Source organism: Trichogramma pretiosum, unplaced genomic scaffold (genome assembly GCF_000599845.2).
Source record: "Trichogramma pretiosum strain Unisexual culture from Peru unplaced genomic scaffold, Tpre_2.0 scaffold81, whole genome shotgun sequence".
Lineage (NCBI taxonomy): Eukaryota > Metazoa > Arthropoda > Insecta > Hymenoptera > Trichogrammatidae > Trichogramma > Trichogramma pretiosum.
Genome location: NW_019640793.1, coordinates 10,614 through 25,971, shown reverse-complemented (window position 1 = coordinate 25,971; position 15,358 = coordinate 10,614). Strand labels below are relative to the sequence as shown.

General features: G+C 33.2%; 3 protein-coding genes across 3 annotated transcripts; 1 reads left to right on the top strand and 2 right to left on the bottom strand.

The window, feature by feature from the left end:
• Positions 1-74: 74 nt before the first annotated feature.
• Positions 75-3,563, bottom strand: LOC106657409. Its single transcript, XM_014378938.2, has 4 exons — positions 2,779-3,563; positions 2,557-2,682; positions 2,128-2,176; positions 75-2,053 (listed from the first exon to the last, which is right to left on the bottom strand). The coding sequence occupies exons 1-4, from the start codon at positions 3,002-3,004 to the stop codon at positions 505-507; spliced, it is 1,950 nt and encodes a 649-aa protein (XP_014234424.1). The 5' UTR covers positions 3,005-3,563; the 3' UTR covers positions 75-504.
• Positions 3,564-3,697: 134 nt separating this feature from the next.
• Positions 3,698-7,431, top strand: LOC106657408 (protein smoothened). Its single transcript, XM_014378937.2, has 8 exons — positions 3,698-3,860; positions 4,090-4,377; positions 4,452-4,892; positions 4,964-5,136; positions 5,203-5,540; positions 5,603-5,804; positions 5,882-6,052; positions 6,122-7,431. Exons 1-8 carry the CDS (start codon positions 3,855-3,857, stop codon positions 7,422-7,424), a joined length of 2,922 nt encoding a protein of 973 aa, XP_014234423.1. The 5' UTR covers positions 3,698-3,854; the 3' UTR covers positions 7,425-7,431.
• Positions 7,432-8,578: 1,147 nt separating this feature from the next.
• Positions 8,579-9,678, bottom strand: LOC106657352 (UPF0428 protein CXorf56 homolog). The gene is made up of 4 exons (XM_014378809.2): positions 9,558-9,678; positions 9,256-9,412; positions 8,956-9,184; positions 8,579-8,877 (listed from the first exon to the last, which is right to left on the bottom strand). Exons 1-4 carry the CDS (start codon positions 9,676-9,678, stop codon positions 8,737-8,739), a joined length of 648 nt encoding a protein of 215 aa, XP_014234295.1. The 3' UTR covers positions 8,579-8,736.
• Between the last annotated feature and the right edge of the window lie 5,680 nt (positions 9,679-15,358).

The following is a 15,358-nucleotide window of genomic DNA, read 5'->3' as shown; positions in this document are numbered from 1 at the left end:
TCGTGTGCTGGCGTTACAAAACAATTATATTGTCACAGTTTTTAAATAATGTATTGATTACACTTTTTGATGAATAATTTTTACAAATTTGTATTTACTTATAAATGTTTTCATTTTGATTATTAAAAAAAATGTCTCCTAAAAACTTATTATCGTATGATTCAAGACTACACAGTTTTGTGGCATAAACTATTTTAAATCACTTGTACGTCTTTGGCTAATATTATGAATTGGCATTAATCACTAAATATTTTTTTACTTTTTTGCTTCATGCTTTTCTTACAATTTATATCTTCTTTCTACAACTATGAAAATCAATTAAATTCTACTCCTTTTTCTTTTCCATCTTATTATAAGAGTTATAAAATATCACTAGTAATGAATACTGACATATATCATTGACAAAATTACATAAATAAATCAATGTAATTATAAATACATTATCTTTGTTCATAATGCTGAATGTAATTGCAATGAATTAAAGATAAGAAACTTAATTTATTTTTAAATCCATTCTGGAAATTTTTTAAAAGATTCTTCAGAAAAATATGGATTTTTGAGATTTATAATAGCTGCTATAACTGTGCAAATTTCATCGATGCATGGAAGAGCTCTCCAAGATAATTTCTTTTGTGTAATTTTGAAGGTTTTAAATCGATGTAAAGTCCTATCAACATGTAATCTGCCAATGGCAATATTTTTGATAAGTTCAACATCTGTGGTATTGTACATATTATTTTTTTCCATAGTTGGTAACTTTACCAAAGATATATTCCATTTACTGCACTCATTAGTTATATCAAGTGTTTTATCGTCCAAAATTGCATCGTGAGCTGGATCCAAATATGTCAGAATTTTTATCTTAGTAAAAATTGATTCGTTTTCATCCTGAGTATCATATGTATTACTTTTAAAAATTATCAAACCAGATGGTGCGATACCCAAAACTAATTTGATAGACTCATATTCCTTATTATTAGCTACTAACAATTCACGACAACTAGTACATCTTTGTTTTACAACTTGCATTTCAGTGCAATGTAATACTAATCTAGTTTGCTTATAATTGTGATAACAAGCAGGCAATTTTTTCAAAATTTCTTCTCTTCTTGGCCAGTATATAATTTGTGTCATAATGCTTGATAAATTTCGAATGGTCGAATAAAATAAACTTGCAGATACAATGTGATTAAATCCAAATAACAGTCCTAAACAGCGAAAAGGCAAATTGATTCGAATTTTACATAATGTTAACACAATTCTCTCTTTTGCTGTTTCTGAATATGTTTTACCGGTGCCACCTTCCATTATAGTCATTGCTTTAGTAAGTTTTTCCAAAAGTTTAAAGTCTATTCCAGTAAAGGCCACTAGTTCATTATCATTAGTTATTAAATTTATAAGTTTAATACTCTCTTTACGCATGACTTTATCACAGATTTCTATGCCCTTTTTTATGAGTATTGCTTGCTCATCTTCATTTGAAGGATCAACCTCTTGAAGTTCTAACAGTGTTTCAGCTGCCAAAGTCTCATCAGGTCTTTTAGCACCTACGATGTCATCATCTACAATTGTACAATATTTACCACAACCTGCACATAAAGTTTTTGGAATAACTGGAATGTTTTTACGAAATCTTGAATTAGGAGATTGAATTATTACGGTAGGTTTAGTTTTAGCTTGCACTTTTTCTTTAACTGCAACTGACTCATTTCTATCATCAATAGTTGTTTTAATTTTTAATCTGTCAATTTCAATTTTATTATTTTCTATACTTTGCAGTGCATTCACACTGTTAATTTCTTCCGATTTTGGAGAAATATATTTTAAAATTTCATTTTTATTTATCCCTGTATTTTTAGAATCGCTGAAAATTTTTTTTTCGATTTTTGAATTTTCTAACTTTTCTGAACATTTCAAGTTAACATCTTGAATCTTTTTTTTATGTTGAACAGGATAATTCTCTGTTTTAGAATTTTTTGAATTGTTTAAAACTATGTTTTGATTATCATCTGGCATGTGTGTACATGAATCAACTTTTATTTTTTCTTGGTTACTGAAAACGTAATAGTTCAGTCAATTCGTTTTTGAAAGAAAATTTGATTTTATTACACATCCATATGATCATACCTTGCAATTAATGTTAATTCACTCTGTTCACTTGTTTTTGAATGAGAATCTAAAATTAAAAAGTAATTTATAATGCATTTGCACAAGACAATTTAATAATATATTTATTTAATAATAAACAAAAGCAAATATAAATTAATTATATTTCATCCATCTATTTTGTCATTATTCACAACTGTGTTGAGTTTTTCAATGTCAAAAGTTTAATTTAGAAATTTTTAAATGGACTTTTATTTGAATAATAACTATGAAACTTAAAAATCATTACAATAAAAATTTGCTTTGCATGTTTTGTTGATCAAGTTTGATAAAAAAAAAGTAAGGATGTTAGACTTGAATTTGAGATTAGAATAAAGATGGATAATATTGTATATTAATTGGTATGCTTTTAAGTTACTTTGAAATTTTCAAACTCATAAAAGTACTAACTATTTTCATTTGTGTTGGAAATATTTTTGTCCATCATTTTTGAAGTAGGCGACTTTGTAACGTTACCAGACAACTTTATGACTGGCACAGCCGTTCTTTTGAGTATGGGCACTATCGACGGAGAGGCTGTTAAAAAAGAATTGTCAATCAATAAATAATCGTGTTAAAAAACTTTAACGAAGAGCGTTGCAGGATAGAAAATGTTAAATATTCTCAAATTACCCGGAATGTAGTCATGATCAACGAAATGTGAATTACAAGCGAACATTTTCAAAGAGCTAGCCTCATTGGCGTCATCCATGCCGCAAGCTGACAACCATCGTCTTTTTCTGCAAGCTTCCTTAGGAAATTCATACAAAACTTTGACGTTCTGACCATCGCACTCTGGTATGCTGCAACGCCGACTCCGACCGGCCATAGTGATGGACAGTATCTCCTTCTCGGCCATTCGGTCGCGGTCACTGAGCACGAATATTTTTATTTGAATATAAATGTATAAGACCGTCTATTTTCTTCTACTTCAAGCTTGTGTTTCGCTTCATGCAGGTACTATTTGTTCACACAGAGGATTTACACATTGTTATAGTTGTTTAAGGTTCTTTATAAACAGTTGAAGGTTTAGATGCGGTTACCGGCCGCTGCTGCTGCCACTGATGAGCGCAACTTTAATGTTTACTGTTTGTTGTCATAAGAGCGCAGGCGACGCTTGCGGATTACTCAAGAGTTTGAAATTCATTCACGGTTTGTTTTTGTTTACATGAGAGCAGTTTCTTGATAGTGGCAATGCGCTCAACGTGTCAAAGCCCACCAGTAAATAACTGCCGGTCTCTATACCTCCTCATTTTTTATATCCATCCTATAAGATATATAAGAAGACTATAGTTGTACTTGGCTTTCACTTAGCTTGTTACACGTTTTGCCTAACATGACGCACCAATCGCTTAAAAGTTCGCTTAGTTTATAATGTATGTACACCACGATCACGACGTGGACTGTAGGGTCGCATTCGCTGCTACAGACTACAGTGGCTAAAGGCAACTTAAAGGCAGCACGCGCCTAAACTGCAGCCTTCAATTTGCCTGAGGGAGAGAGAAAGGAAAGAGAAAAGAAGTAGGAGAAGAAAGAAACATGGCGTTTACAGGCTCGTGGGTGGCCGGTACTTTTCATCATCGATGCTGCGTGTATGGTGGTCCTTGGCTCCAACTTTGTAGATACTGAAAACTCAAAAAACCTTCTAGTAGTTTAAACGTTTATGCTGGATCACTGAACTCTTCGTTTGCATTTTCAATGATCATCTCATGACAGTGGGTTTATTACTGCTTATTTTAATTTATTCAACATCTTATTTTATCAATCAATGTAAACAAAGTTCATAGTAAAAGTATTGTTTTGCCTTTGGTGCAGCTTATTTCTTTTTATGCATTTGCTTCTATTCTAATTAAATTTATCTTACATTTTTTTAGAATTTAAAGGTTTCTTTAATGCACTATATTAAAAATCAAGATTCTAACACACAAACATTTTAATTTTCAGATGTGGCTTTTTTTTATAATTTTTCTATTCACTCTTACGAGTCCAGTAAAATTGGAGCTGGATCACATTGATCCAACCAGTAACAATGGTGAAGCTAATTCTTGGACTGAATTGGGTCCGCGCCTTGATCGATATCCTGTTGGAGATTTACCATCAAATCACGTTCACTGTAAAAAACCTGCAAAATGTGTTCGTATAAACAATGCTACTTGTATGGGCACAGGATTACCTTATGATACCACCACTTTGGACCTTATTCCTGAATTCACAACTTACGATATTATAAAAGTAATGGACAATTATTTTTTATTATCATATTAAATCAAATACATATACTTATAAACTATACATATGATTCCTAGGAAAAGTTGTTTGTTCTTCAAGCTTTGAAACATATTCCAAAGTGTTGGACCGTTGTTCAACCGTTCTTGTGTTCCCTGTTTATGCCAAAGTGCGTAAATGATACAGTGGATTTACCATCATATGAAATGTGTAAAATAGTGTCAGGACCTTGCAGAATACTTTTCAATCATACAATATGGCCAGACTTTGTTAGATGTGATGATACTAAATTGTTTCCTCGCATGTGTAAGAATGATTTTCATGGAGTGAAGTTTAATACAACATCTAGTTGCCTTAGTCCATTAGTGCCTACAGATAATATTGATGCTGTTTTTGAAGGGGTTGAAGGTTGCGGAATGCCTTGTAGTGACCCTTTGTATGACAAAGATGAACAAAAACAAATTAAATTTTTTGTATCACTTGCAGCAAGCATTTGTGGAGGATTGAATCTATTTACAATAGTAAGCTACTTTTATTATTTTAATTTATTTTTAGAATTAATTATTATATTAATTCAATTCATGAATTGCAGATTACTTTCTTTCTTAATTGGCGAAGTTCTAATAAATACCCAGCTTTAGTAGTATTTTGGATAAATTGTTGTTTTTTTATTTTTTGTATTGGTTGGCTGTTACAATTTCTACCTGGAGTTAGAGAAAACATTGTTTGTAAAAAAGATAACACTCTGAGAATGGGTGAACCAAGGTATCTATTTTAAAATTTATCATTTCGGTTGTTAATATTGACTTAATGCATACTATAACTTTGCAGTGGATTGGAACTATGCGTTATTGTGTTCGTGATGGTTTATTATTTTTCAATGGCTGCCATGGTTTGGTTTGTAATTCTATCATATACATGGTATATGCGTTTTCAAGCAATAGGAAAAATTGAGGATAGAATACACAAAAAAGGAGCATACTTTCATCTACTTGCTTGGTGTTTGCCATTGATGCTGACAGTAACAGTCATGGCTCTAGGTGAAATTGATGGAAATTATGTAACTGGGATATGTTTTGTTGGTTACAATAATCATGCAGTTAGAACTTGGTTTGTTCTTGTTCCTGTGATAATTGCTTTACTAATTGGGACTTACTTTTTATTCAGAGGTAATAAAAATCATTTTATTTTAAAATACTCAAAGCTGTATAAAATTGTTATGTCATTTTAGGTTTAATAACTCTTATTTGTATTAAAATTAAAAGTCAAGAGGTTTTATCAGAAAAATACAGTTCCAAAATAAGACAAACAATAGTACGAGTTGGATTAGTTGCTGTTTTTAAAATACTTGCTGTAGTAATAACAGTTTATTGTCATTTCTATGATTTTGACCATACTTTGGAATGGAAGCAGAGCTTTAGAGAATACATGATGTAATTATTTTTAATGCAATCAATTTAATTAAAAAAAAAAAAAAATAATAGATACCATTAAACCTTTAATTTTATAGGTGTTCTATAACAACTAAATATATTGATATAGCTGAGTGTAAAATGAAAGCTAAACCAAGCATTGCAAAGTTACAGTTGCATTTGTTTGCTCCATTTTTTGCTGGTGTATTGATGTCTTCTTGGGTTTGGACCAGATCAACAGTTGATACTTGGGGGCGATTTTTTATAAGGTGAGTAAATTTATTTTTCAAGTTACCAAACATAAATAAAAGAAGTATATGAATTTCTTCATCTCGCAGAATTTTTAAGGACAAGAGCAAGGAACCGATAAGGTTGCAGAAGCATAAAGTGATAGCCCAAGCATTTGCTAAACGTAAAATGTTCAACAATGCTGGACGTTTATCTATAAGCTTCCATAACAGTCATGAAGATCCTGTTGGTCTGAATTTTGATTTTAATTCCGCAGCTTCACAAGATTTTAGTTCAACTTGGGCTGCCGCCTTACCAAAATTAGTACATCGTCGAGGAGCTTTAGTCGGTGCCTCAGTGTCGAGCAACCGAAGAAACTCTACTGACTCACAGTACAGCTTTAGTTTACGTCGTGTATCAATAGAATCCCGAAGAAACTCATGTGATTCTCAGTTTGCATTATCCATCAGCGAAGTGAAGGCCGAACTAAAAACTAGCAGAGTTAACAAAAATAGAAATGGTAAACGCCGTAAAAAAAACCACGAACGTGGAAGGAAGCGATCAGAAATTTATAAGAGAAATAAACGAGAGCTAGACAAAACTCGTACCGGGAAAACTTCAATAATGCCATCGTTCAGACGAGGCAGTACAACCTCTCAAGAAAGTCAATTGGGAATACAAATTTTGCAGGCATTGTCAATAGGTACAACAACTACAACTACCGTTCCGCTACCGAATTTAAAGCGTCGAGTTGGTTTAAATGAAGGTCAACTGGCTATAAAAGATGTCGAGCGATTGCTTCCATTTTTACTGCCACGCCATAGCGACAGCGAAGATAATCTCAATAGTCAAGGTGCAAATAACCAGCTTGCTTGTGAAGTCACTGAAAATGGATGTATCGACAATGTTGAAGCTATTAGTGAAATCGCGCAACAGCAAACATGTGATAATCAACCAGACAGTGAAGACGAAGAAGATAGCCAATCAGAAGAACATAGAAAAATGATGAAACCTGAGATGTGCGAACGTAGCTGGAGTAAAATTAGTAATCGCGGTTGTAGGAGTAATAGACGAACCTCGGCGGAATCCCAAACTAAGTACACTATCGAAGATGAAACAGTTCTTAAGCATCTTCTGCATAACAATGCAGAAACAAATGATGTGAACAATGATGAGGAGATCGAATCAAACAACGGGGATATTGACTTGAGTAGATCTTACTCTGACTTGAAAAATCAACGACGACTAGTAGATCAATCTTCTTTTAAAGCACGAGAAATGGCAACTCAAACAATGCCGTTTGAAATAATTGAAATGGAAGCACTCAAAAAGAGTATCGATGACATTATTAATAGTCGTAATTTTAGTATGAAAAATATGTCTCTAAAAAAAAATAAAAAACAACCAAAGTGATTAAAGTGATGAGCACAGTATTTTCTTTTTTTAGAAATACTATAGAACTGATTTTTGATAGTTGGCAATTTTCTTGCTTACTAACGGTGTAAATATAATGTCTTGTTGTGTTTTTTAAATGAGTAAGTGTGAATTCATATTTTATAATGTCTTTTTATGTAAAATAACTACGTAAATATCATTAAGAAGTAAATTATGTAAATTTATAAAAAAAGTTGGCCTAGAAACTTATCACTGTAATTTAAATATGTATGTTATTGCCAAGTACAATTTCTTATTTCAGACATTATCCCAAGTGCCTTTAAATTAAAATTATGGTATATTCTCCAAATCTTGGGGGAACATTACATAAATTAATTAAAATAATTACATATTGAAAAATTCATGCACTGAGAGATTTATACTTTGTCATCAATTACTATGAACTTAATTGATATAAGTACATGTTACTTTTACAATAGAAAAATCAATTTTAAAACTTTTTTTGACATACACTTATGTCAAAAAAGTATATATAGTTTTACAAATAGCAACTATTATAAGCACTGTGATAAAAAAAACAAGTTTTCAATTTTAAAATTTTTCAGTATTTTAACTGAATATTTTCTGAATGCAAGACTTTTAGTAAGACTAGTGATTTGACAAATTACATTTGTATTTTTTACATAGTGCCAAAAAGTATGATTTTCATCGTGAAATTTTTTCATGGTTATTTTAACTTAATCACCTGAATTGATATAGAGTTTCAAGATAGTAAGGATGTAATTTATTTTTAACCTAATTACATGGTTCCAATTACTTACTGCAAACTCATGATGAGAATGTGCTTCACATAAACTGATGAAGTGCTCAATTAATGTACACAAATTAAGCTTAAATTATTGAGCAATAACTCATTATTTATAGTCTATACTTTCTGCTCAAGTTTATGATTAAATAAATTTTGTCATATTTTAAAAATAATGTTAATATAAAATAATATAAAATAATGTTAAGTATTTTTCACTGAAAGTTGAGAAGTGCAGCTCTAATCATTATAATTTCATTCTTGGAAATTCAAACAGAACAAAACTATTTTAGCAAATTTTTAATAAATTTAGAAAATAAGTAGATCCATTATTTATTATAATGTACACAAAATGTGACTTTTATAGTAAAATAAAAAAATTTGTACAATAAGAATTATACAATGATGATTGCAAACATTTCACTAAATAAATGTTATTTATATATTTATAATAAAGACATGATTACATTTTTAGAAAATCCTGTACAAAAGATAAATTAAGCTTTCTTATGTTTTTTTGTCCTTCTAAACATCTAACAAAGTGCCCCTTGCTTTCTTCACTTCTGCTGTTGGTGGAACTATTATTTTTCTTTTTCCAATACCTTTCCTTTCCAACTGTTTTTCAATTATTCTTGCATTGTTTGCATAAGAATCAGCTATTTCCCTCTATAATTGTAAAAATTTATATTAGTTTTTTCTCACCATCACAATATCATTGCACTAAAATATATAAATCCCACTTACAGCTTCTATTTCATCTTCTTCTTCATCAATTGTAGATACAGTAACTGAACTGAATTTACCCATATTTTTTGTATGTTTAGTAACCATGACTTTTTTTGGTTTTTCAATTTGTACTTGACTATAAATGTTTGATACAGGCTCATCACCCGAACTTTGTACGACTGCGCCTTTCACAACGAAAATTAAACCTGATGTATTATCATGCTTGTAGTACAACAAAAGTCCACATCTAAGAAAAAATAAAATTAAATGAGTGTTTTTTTCTAAAACATAATGTTTGGATAAATAAAAAACGCTAACTTTTTGCATTTTTGTCGATGCTGTTTCTCAATACCTTCTGAACGCTTGAGATAAATTATTTCATCAACTTCGCTTGTTATTTTGTGGGCATGTTTACTACAATCAATTACTCGAGAACCATCTCGCTTGCGAAGTGGTAATTTTTCTAAAGTACAATCTAAAACATTGAAAAGTATATAGTTTCATAAAAGTTTAATAAAAATGTTACAACATTGATTCAACTGTTCAGATAACAATAATAGGTTCATATTGTTTATATTGTTTTCGATACTATTAAAGGTGCGTATTTATAAACTAGTTACCTAATATGAGTGTCATTTGACCACATAAACAATAATAGGTATGAAGGGGTTTCTCATCGCTGTATTCTTCTTGGTCTTTGGTATCAGAACAGACAATACTTCGAGATACTACTTTAGGCATTTTTATCTTTTGGAACTGTAATAACTTGGAAATAAATAAGGATCAACAAGGGAATACAACTTATGTGTATAAATACTTTATTAGATCCGACGCACAAGTGTAGGTGTTAGCTCGTCGAGAGCTGAGCTGTCAGCTGTATCTGCTTGATCAGCGTACATATACTTTAATTCTAACTTAGGTTATAGGTGGCGCTAACATACGGGTTCGCTGTATCACAGGAACAATAGTACTGAAGTATAAAAAGCTGTTAACTTGAGGGTAACAACGTGTATAATTGATTACTAAATATCAAATATAACTTACAAATGGGCAACTAACAGCACCCAGTATTTACAAATTACATCTGACAGGCAATTGGAGATTAAACGATAATCAGCGCCCTCGGTAAATTCAATGCAGGGGGAGATATATATAATATAACGGTATCCGTGGTCCCGCGATTTTATGAAATATTCCAACAGAGGACGCTAAAACTGAATGAAAATAGATTATAAATAATAAAATAGTCACACCATTATCAAAGCGTAACCTCAGTGGTATGGGAGGCGCAACCATATCGACTATAGGTACACGCTAATACACTAACACACACACTTATATATACACGCAAGACCCACCGTTAGGTAGAACGGTGAGGTTGGCCAATTAGCCTAGTAGCAGAAAGGGCCGTAATCAACTAAAAAAAAAAGATTATAAAATAGTTAAATACTTCACCTGATTACATGTACCACCCTCTGTATTTTGGATTCACCCCAAATTTATACTATGTGTTAATTACAAGTAAAAATTACGTATGACATGTTTCGCTTTGGTGTGAGAATGGAAGGAATTAGATAAGTAATGTACGGGAGGCGGAGAGCGGGTGCAGGGGCGAAGCCCCTGCTGGGGGGTTGGGGGGGGGGCAAAGTCCCCCCATAGAAAAAAAATACACACAAAGACAGAAAAAAATACAAATTTATTGGAAAAAGAAATTAAATTTTTAAAAATCATTTACATCTAAGTCCGGATCTGAATCATTAGCTTTTTCGATTTCCTTCAAAATATCTTCAACATCAGAATCTTCCAGTCGTGGCTTTTTTGGCGGAGGAAGGAACTCTTTTTCTACCGACGGCGAAAATGTAGGGGGATCAATTTCCTTAATCGTCCGGCCTTCCTTCACTTCTCCGTCAACTATGTCCGGATATACTAACTTTATGTCGTCGAGAAATTTCATTATTTGAGATCCTAAATCATTTTGATATTGGTTCAAGTAAGCTTTCCGATAAAAATATAAGGCCATGTACTGATGCAGCAATTTAGACGATCTTCGGCACACTATCGATTTTTTTAATAATTTATTTTGATTCTCTAGATCGTTGATGGTATTTTGCGGATTCGTCTTCCCCAATGAAAATATTTTATAAGTTCTTAGGCAAGATTTTAAAATGATCTTGTATAAGATCTTATGCAAGAACTTACGTATGATAATCGACCTTGTAAGTTCTTGAATAAGATCTTGATAAAATTCTAAGACATCTGGTAGCAAGTTCTTGTATAAGATCTTGATTAAATAGTAAAACTTCATCACAATCATGAAATTCAAATTATATAAGAACTTGTTATTTCAAGTCTAGTAATGAAATCAAAAACTCTCCTAAGAATTATTGCTACCTGAAGTCTTCCAGTTTTATCAAGATCTTTATAAGAACTTGCTACCAGATGTCTTAAAATTTTATCAAGATCTTTTTAAAATCTTGTCTAAGAACTCATAAAATATTTTCATTGGGGTTATCAACATATTCGCCAATACTATATTTTGTCCGCAGGTGCACCGTATCGGAATAAAACATTTTTTCTACTCCTTCGTACCGCTTCGCGCTATCTGTACATATCCTTGAGGTGTCGTGATGAATATATTTTTTGATGTACGGCCACAGTTCCTTCTTAGTTTTGATATTTACTTTAAAAAATAGCCCAATCTGTAAGAAAATAATTGATTAAATTAATTAATTGTTTATTTATTTATTTATTTATTTATTTATTTATTTATTTATTTATTTATTTATTTATTTATTTATTTATTTAATGAGCCAAACCTTGTCTTCCTTGCAGTACAATCCGAGAACTGTGATAGTCATCTGCTCTGTTATACGACCTCGATCGTTTTTCCTTTTTGTTAAAAAAGTTTCGTCTACTTGAACGCTTTTATCACGACCACCTAATATAAAGTCGCTATGCGAAGCTGCTACTTCGGCAATCTCTCTACAATAACTATAATAATCAACTACAGTATTGCAGCTGAGTTCATGACCATTACGAAACTTGCGCCAATTTAATAGATGTTTATGCGTAGTGGTCACAGGTATTTGGATAACAAAACATATTATAATAGTCAGTACATCGCGTATTTCTATCCGGCAAGCCGTACCTTCAAAAAATGTTCCCGAAGCTGGATTAACAATTTTGCGGCATGGTTTGGTTCCCTTCTTCTTAGGACGTGTGCAACGCCAAATCCACAGCAATTTTTCTTCTGCGGATTCTTCAACGCGCATCGGAAAACCACAACATGTAGGAGGCGTAGAAACGCGAGACGGAATTAATCCAACTTCTTCCAAAAACTTAATTGCTAATTCATTTGTAGCTATTAACTGTTCAAATGAATAAAAAAATGAAAAATTTTTCAATTTATCGTTAAGGGCCCTCTATACACACTCAGTCGATAACAAGTACGTAATTATTTTGTACCCATTTTTTTTATTCTCTGGTCAACCATTGAACTTAAAACTTTGTGGGAGTGATTATGAAACTTATAAAAATGTGCCTCTGGAGGCAGTTTTCAATTAAATGACCGGTACTTTCAAACAAACTTGATTTTCTATTATCCCCCTTTTATAACCTCAAAAGTAACGTATTCTCAAACAATTAGTTAAAATGATTTTATTAAACATTTTATTGAAAACTGGCCCCAGAGGCACATTTTTATAAGTTTCATAATCACTCCCACGAAGTTTCAAGTTCAATGGTTGACCAGAGAATAAGAAAAATGGGTACAAAATAATTACGTACTTGTTATCGACTGAGTGTGTATAGAGGGCCCTTAAGCGAAGGATGCGCACTCATTTTAACAATACAATGTACAACAACCGATATGCACTCTAGCAAAGGACTAACTGATCTACAATCAACTAAGAATTGTTTAACGGATAAACGATGATCGTTCCAAATCATTATGTTCGAAATCGAATTAATTTAAACTTTTCTTAGCTATTAAAAAATGAGTATATGAATAAAAACTTAGGACAGTTCATGAAAAATTAAAGCGGGTAAGGGATATATACATAATAAGGATAAAATTCTTTTTATTTTTACTCGTACTTTATTTTTGAATAAAATGAACATTTGATTGTTGCATTGTATGCAAAAAGTGTTCAAACATTTTTTTTTTTTTAGTTGATTACGGTCTTTCTGCTACGAGGCTAATTGGCCAACCTCACCGTTCTACTTAACTGTGGGTCTTGCGTGTATTAGGCATTGTCCCGATATGAGTTAACCGCGAGGTGGCGCACTTGTGTTATGCGACGTCATGCGCACGGTACGTTTTTCGCGAAAATTTATATAGCGAAAAGAAGTTCGTCGTCTGCTTTACGGACGTTACACTGTGTGGAAATAATAATAATAATAGTAACAAGTCGGATAACACAAGTGCGCCACCTCGCGGTCAACTCATATCGGGACAATGCCTAATATGTAAATGTGTGTGTTAGTGTATTAGCGTGTACCTATTAGGGTGGAGCGAAGTTGGCGAAAAATTTTAGATCACTTTGGAATAGTGTTCAAAGTTCATCTTTTACACAAACAAAACAACAGCCGTTCACTAGACGTTGGCAAATGATATTTTCTACTGCAACCAGAACGTCAAACTCCGTTTTTTCGTATTTTTTCGTTTTTCTCGAATAAAAATTGAACTTTAAGCCTGTTATGTTTTAGGTTCGAGTAAATAAATAAGTCCAGGTTTATTAATTAATAATAGTAGTTTATTTAAATGGAATGTGGTGTATTGCCGAGGCAAGCTCCAGTGAGCGACTGACTGTACAGAGCACACAGTCGTACAGTGCAGATAACATCGTGCGGAGCTCATGTCCCCTATTGTCGCTATGCGGCACTTATATAATCGCTGCGCGATACATTACAACTTCTCGCCGATTTATTTTGAAGTCTTGGCGATCTTCGTACCATTTGATCGATATGCCGCTTTTGAGGCGGTCCTGACTCAGGCTGAACAATAAATGTAGAAGGCGCAGTTTGTTTAATAACTTCGCCTGGCACTCGTTTTTCCGATTTAACACCGTGTGCATCTATGAAAACCTTATCACCTACGTTTACATTTATTTTCCTGTTACCAGGTCTCATGGGGACATGAGCTCCGCACGATGTTATCTGCACTGTACGACTGTGTGCTCTGTACAGTCAGTCGCTCACTGGAGCTTGCCTCGGCAATACACCACATTCCATTTAAATAAACTACTATTATTAATTAATAAAACTGGACTTATTTATTTACTCGAACCTAAAACATAACAACTGGCGACGAGGATTAAAGTAAAGTTAAAAAGCTAGTGAACCTACTACTGAGTGAGTGAGTTAACTACTGGTTGTGGTGCTGAGTACGTCAGTGTTTAGTTGCATGTGCATATGTGAAATCGTAGGAAGGTGCGACTCACAAGAGAAAAATTACGCGAATGTCGGGTAGTAAAGGCAAAACGGGCTGGATTCAGAACCTCAATAAAACCGAAATTACCGCGGAATTGAAGAAAAGAAACGCGGAATTTGACGAAACAGACACATTTGACAACCTCAGAAAATTGTTAAGATCAATTATAAAAAGTGAAAAGCAAGCCGGCGACTCCAAAGCGGGCACAGGTGAAAAAAGTGAGCCCGAAACTGAACATAGCGACTCCGAAACGGTTCCAAGTGAAGAAGACGAGCTCGATAATATCAACATGATGAGCGATATCAAATTCGAATTCCGCTTGGACGACGATTGGGAACTATTCGAAGAAAAGCTAACGTGTTATATGCTTACAAGAAACGTTACGAATGAAAAAATAAAAGTGGCTACATTGGTGACAAAACTCAGTACAGATGCACATGCGCTGCTAAAGCAGCTCATAGCTCCAGCAAAAATCACCGATAAGAAGTACGACGACCTGACAGATTTAATGGCCAAGCAGCTGAAGCCAAAGCCATCGGAGGCCATGGAAAGGTGTACCTTTCACATGGCTAAACAGAATCCTAACGAAAAAATTGCCGATTACGTAGCCAGACTAAAAAAATTAGCGCTACACTGTAACTTCGACAAGTTAGATGACTCATTACGCGACCAATTAGTGTGCGGACTAAGTGATACCGACACTAAAATTAAGCTGTTCGAAGAAAAAGACTTAACGCTGGCTAAAGCGCTAGAAGTTTCGATAGCGAGAGAATCAGCAGTAAAGAATGCAACATCAACGAGCAACGCCTTGGATAGCAAAGTTTCCAAAAGCAACATGTACTACACTCAGAGTAATCCACAACAAGGCAGCCAAGGACACGCAACTAAGAACGGAGCAGCGCATTCCAAGAGACAGCAGCAGCAGCAGCAGCGGCCGCGGCAGCAGCAGCAGAAGCAGAAGCAGCGAGGCTCCGACTCCAAATCGGGTAT

Bases quoted from the DNA above. Each gene is read 5' to 3' on its own strand.
- LOC106657352 (XM_014378809.2), bottom strand. From the start codon at position 9,678: ATGCCTAAAGTAGTATCTCGAAGTATTGTCTGTTCTGATACCAAAGAC. The intron at 9,413-9,557 runs GTAACTAGTTTA...TCAATGTTTTAG, and splicing joins TCAAATGACACTCATATTAG to ATTGTACTTTAGAAAAATTA. The intron at 8,878-8,955 runs GTAAGTGGGATT...TTACAATTATAG, and splicing joins AAGAAGATGAAATAGAAGCT to AGGGAAATAGCTGATTCTTA.
- LOC106657409 (XM_014378938.2), bottom strand. From the start codon at position 3,004: ATGGCCGAGAAGGAGATACTGTCCATCACTATGGCCGGTCGGAGTCGG. The intron at 2,177-2,556 runs GTTAGTACTTTT...TTTTAATTTTAG, and splicing joins TTCCAACACAAATGAAAATA to ATTCTCATTCAAAAACAAGT. The intron at 2,054-2,127 runs GTATGATCATAT...TTACGTTTTCAG, and splicing joins GAATTAACATTAATTGCAAG to TAACCAAGAAAAAATAAAAG.
- LOC106657408 (XM_014378937.2), top strand. The intron at 4,378-4,451 runs GTAATGGACAAT...TATGATTCCTAG, and splicing joins CAACTTACGATATTATAAAA to GAAAAGTTGTTTGTTCTTCA. The intron at 5,137-5,202 runs GTATCTATTTTA...ATAACTTTGCAG, and splicing joins CTGAGAATGGGTGAACCAAG to TGGATTGGAACTATGCGTTA.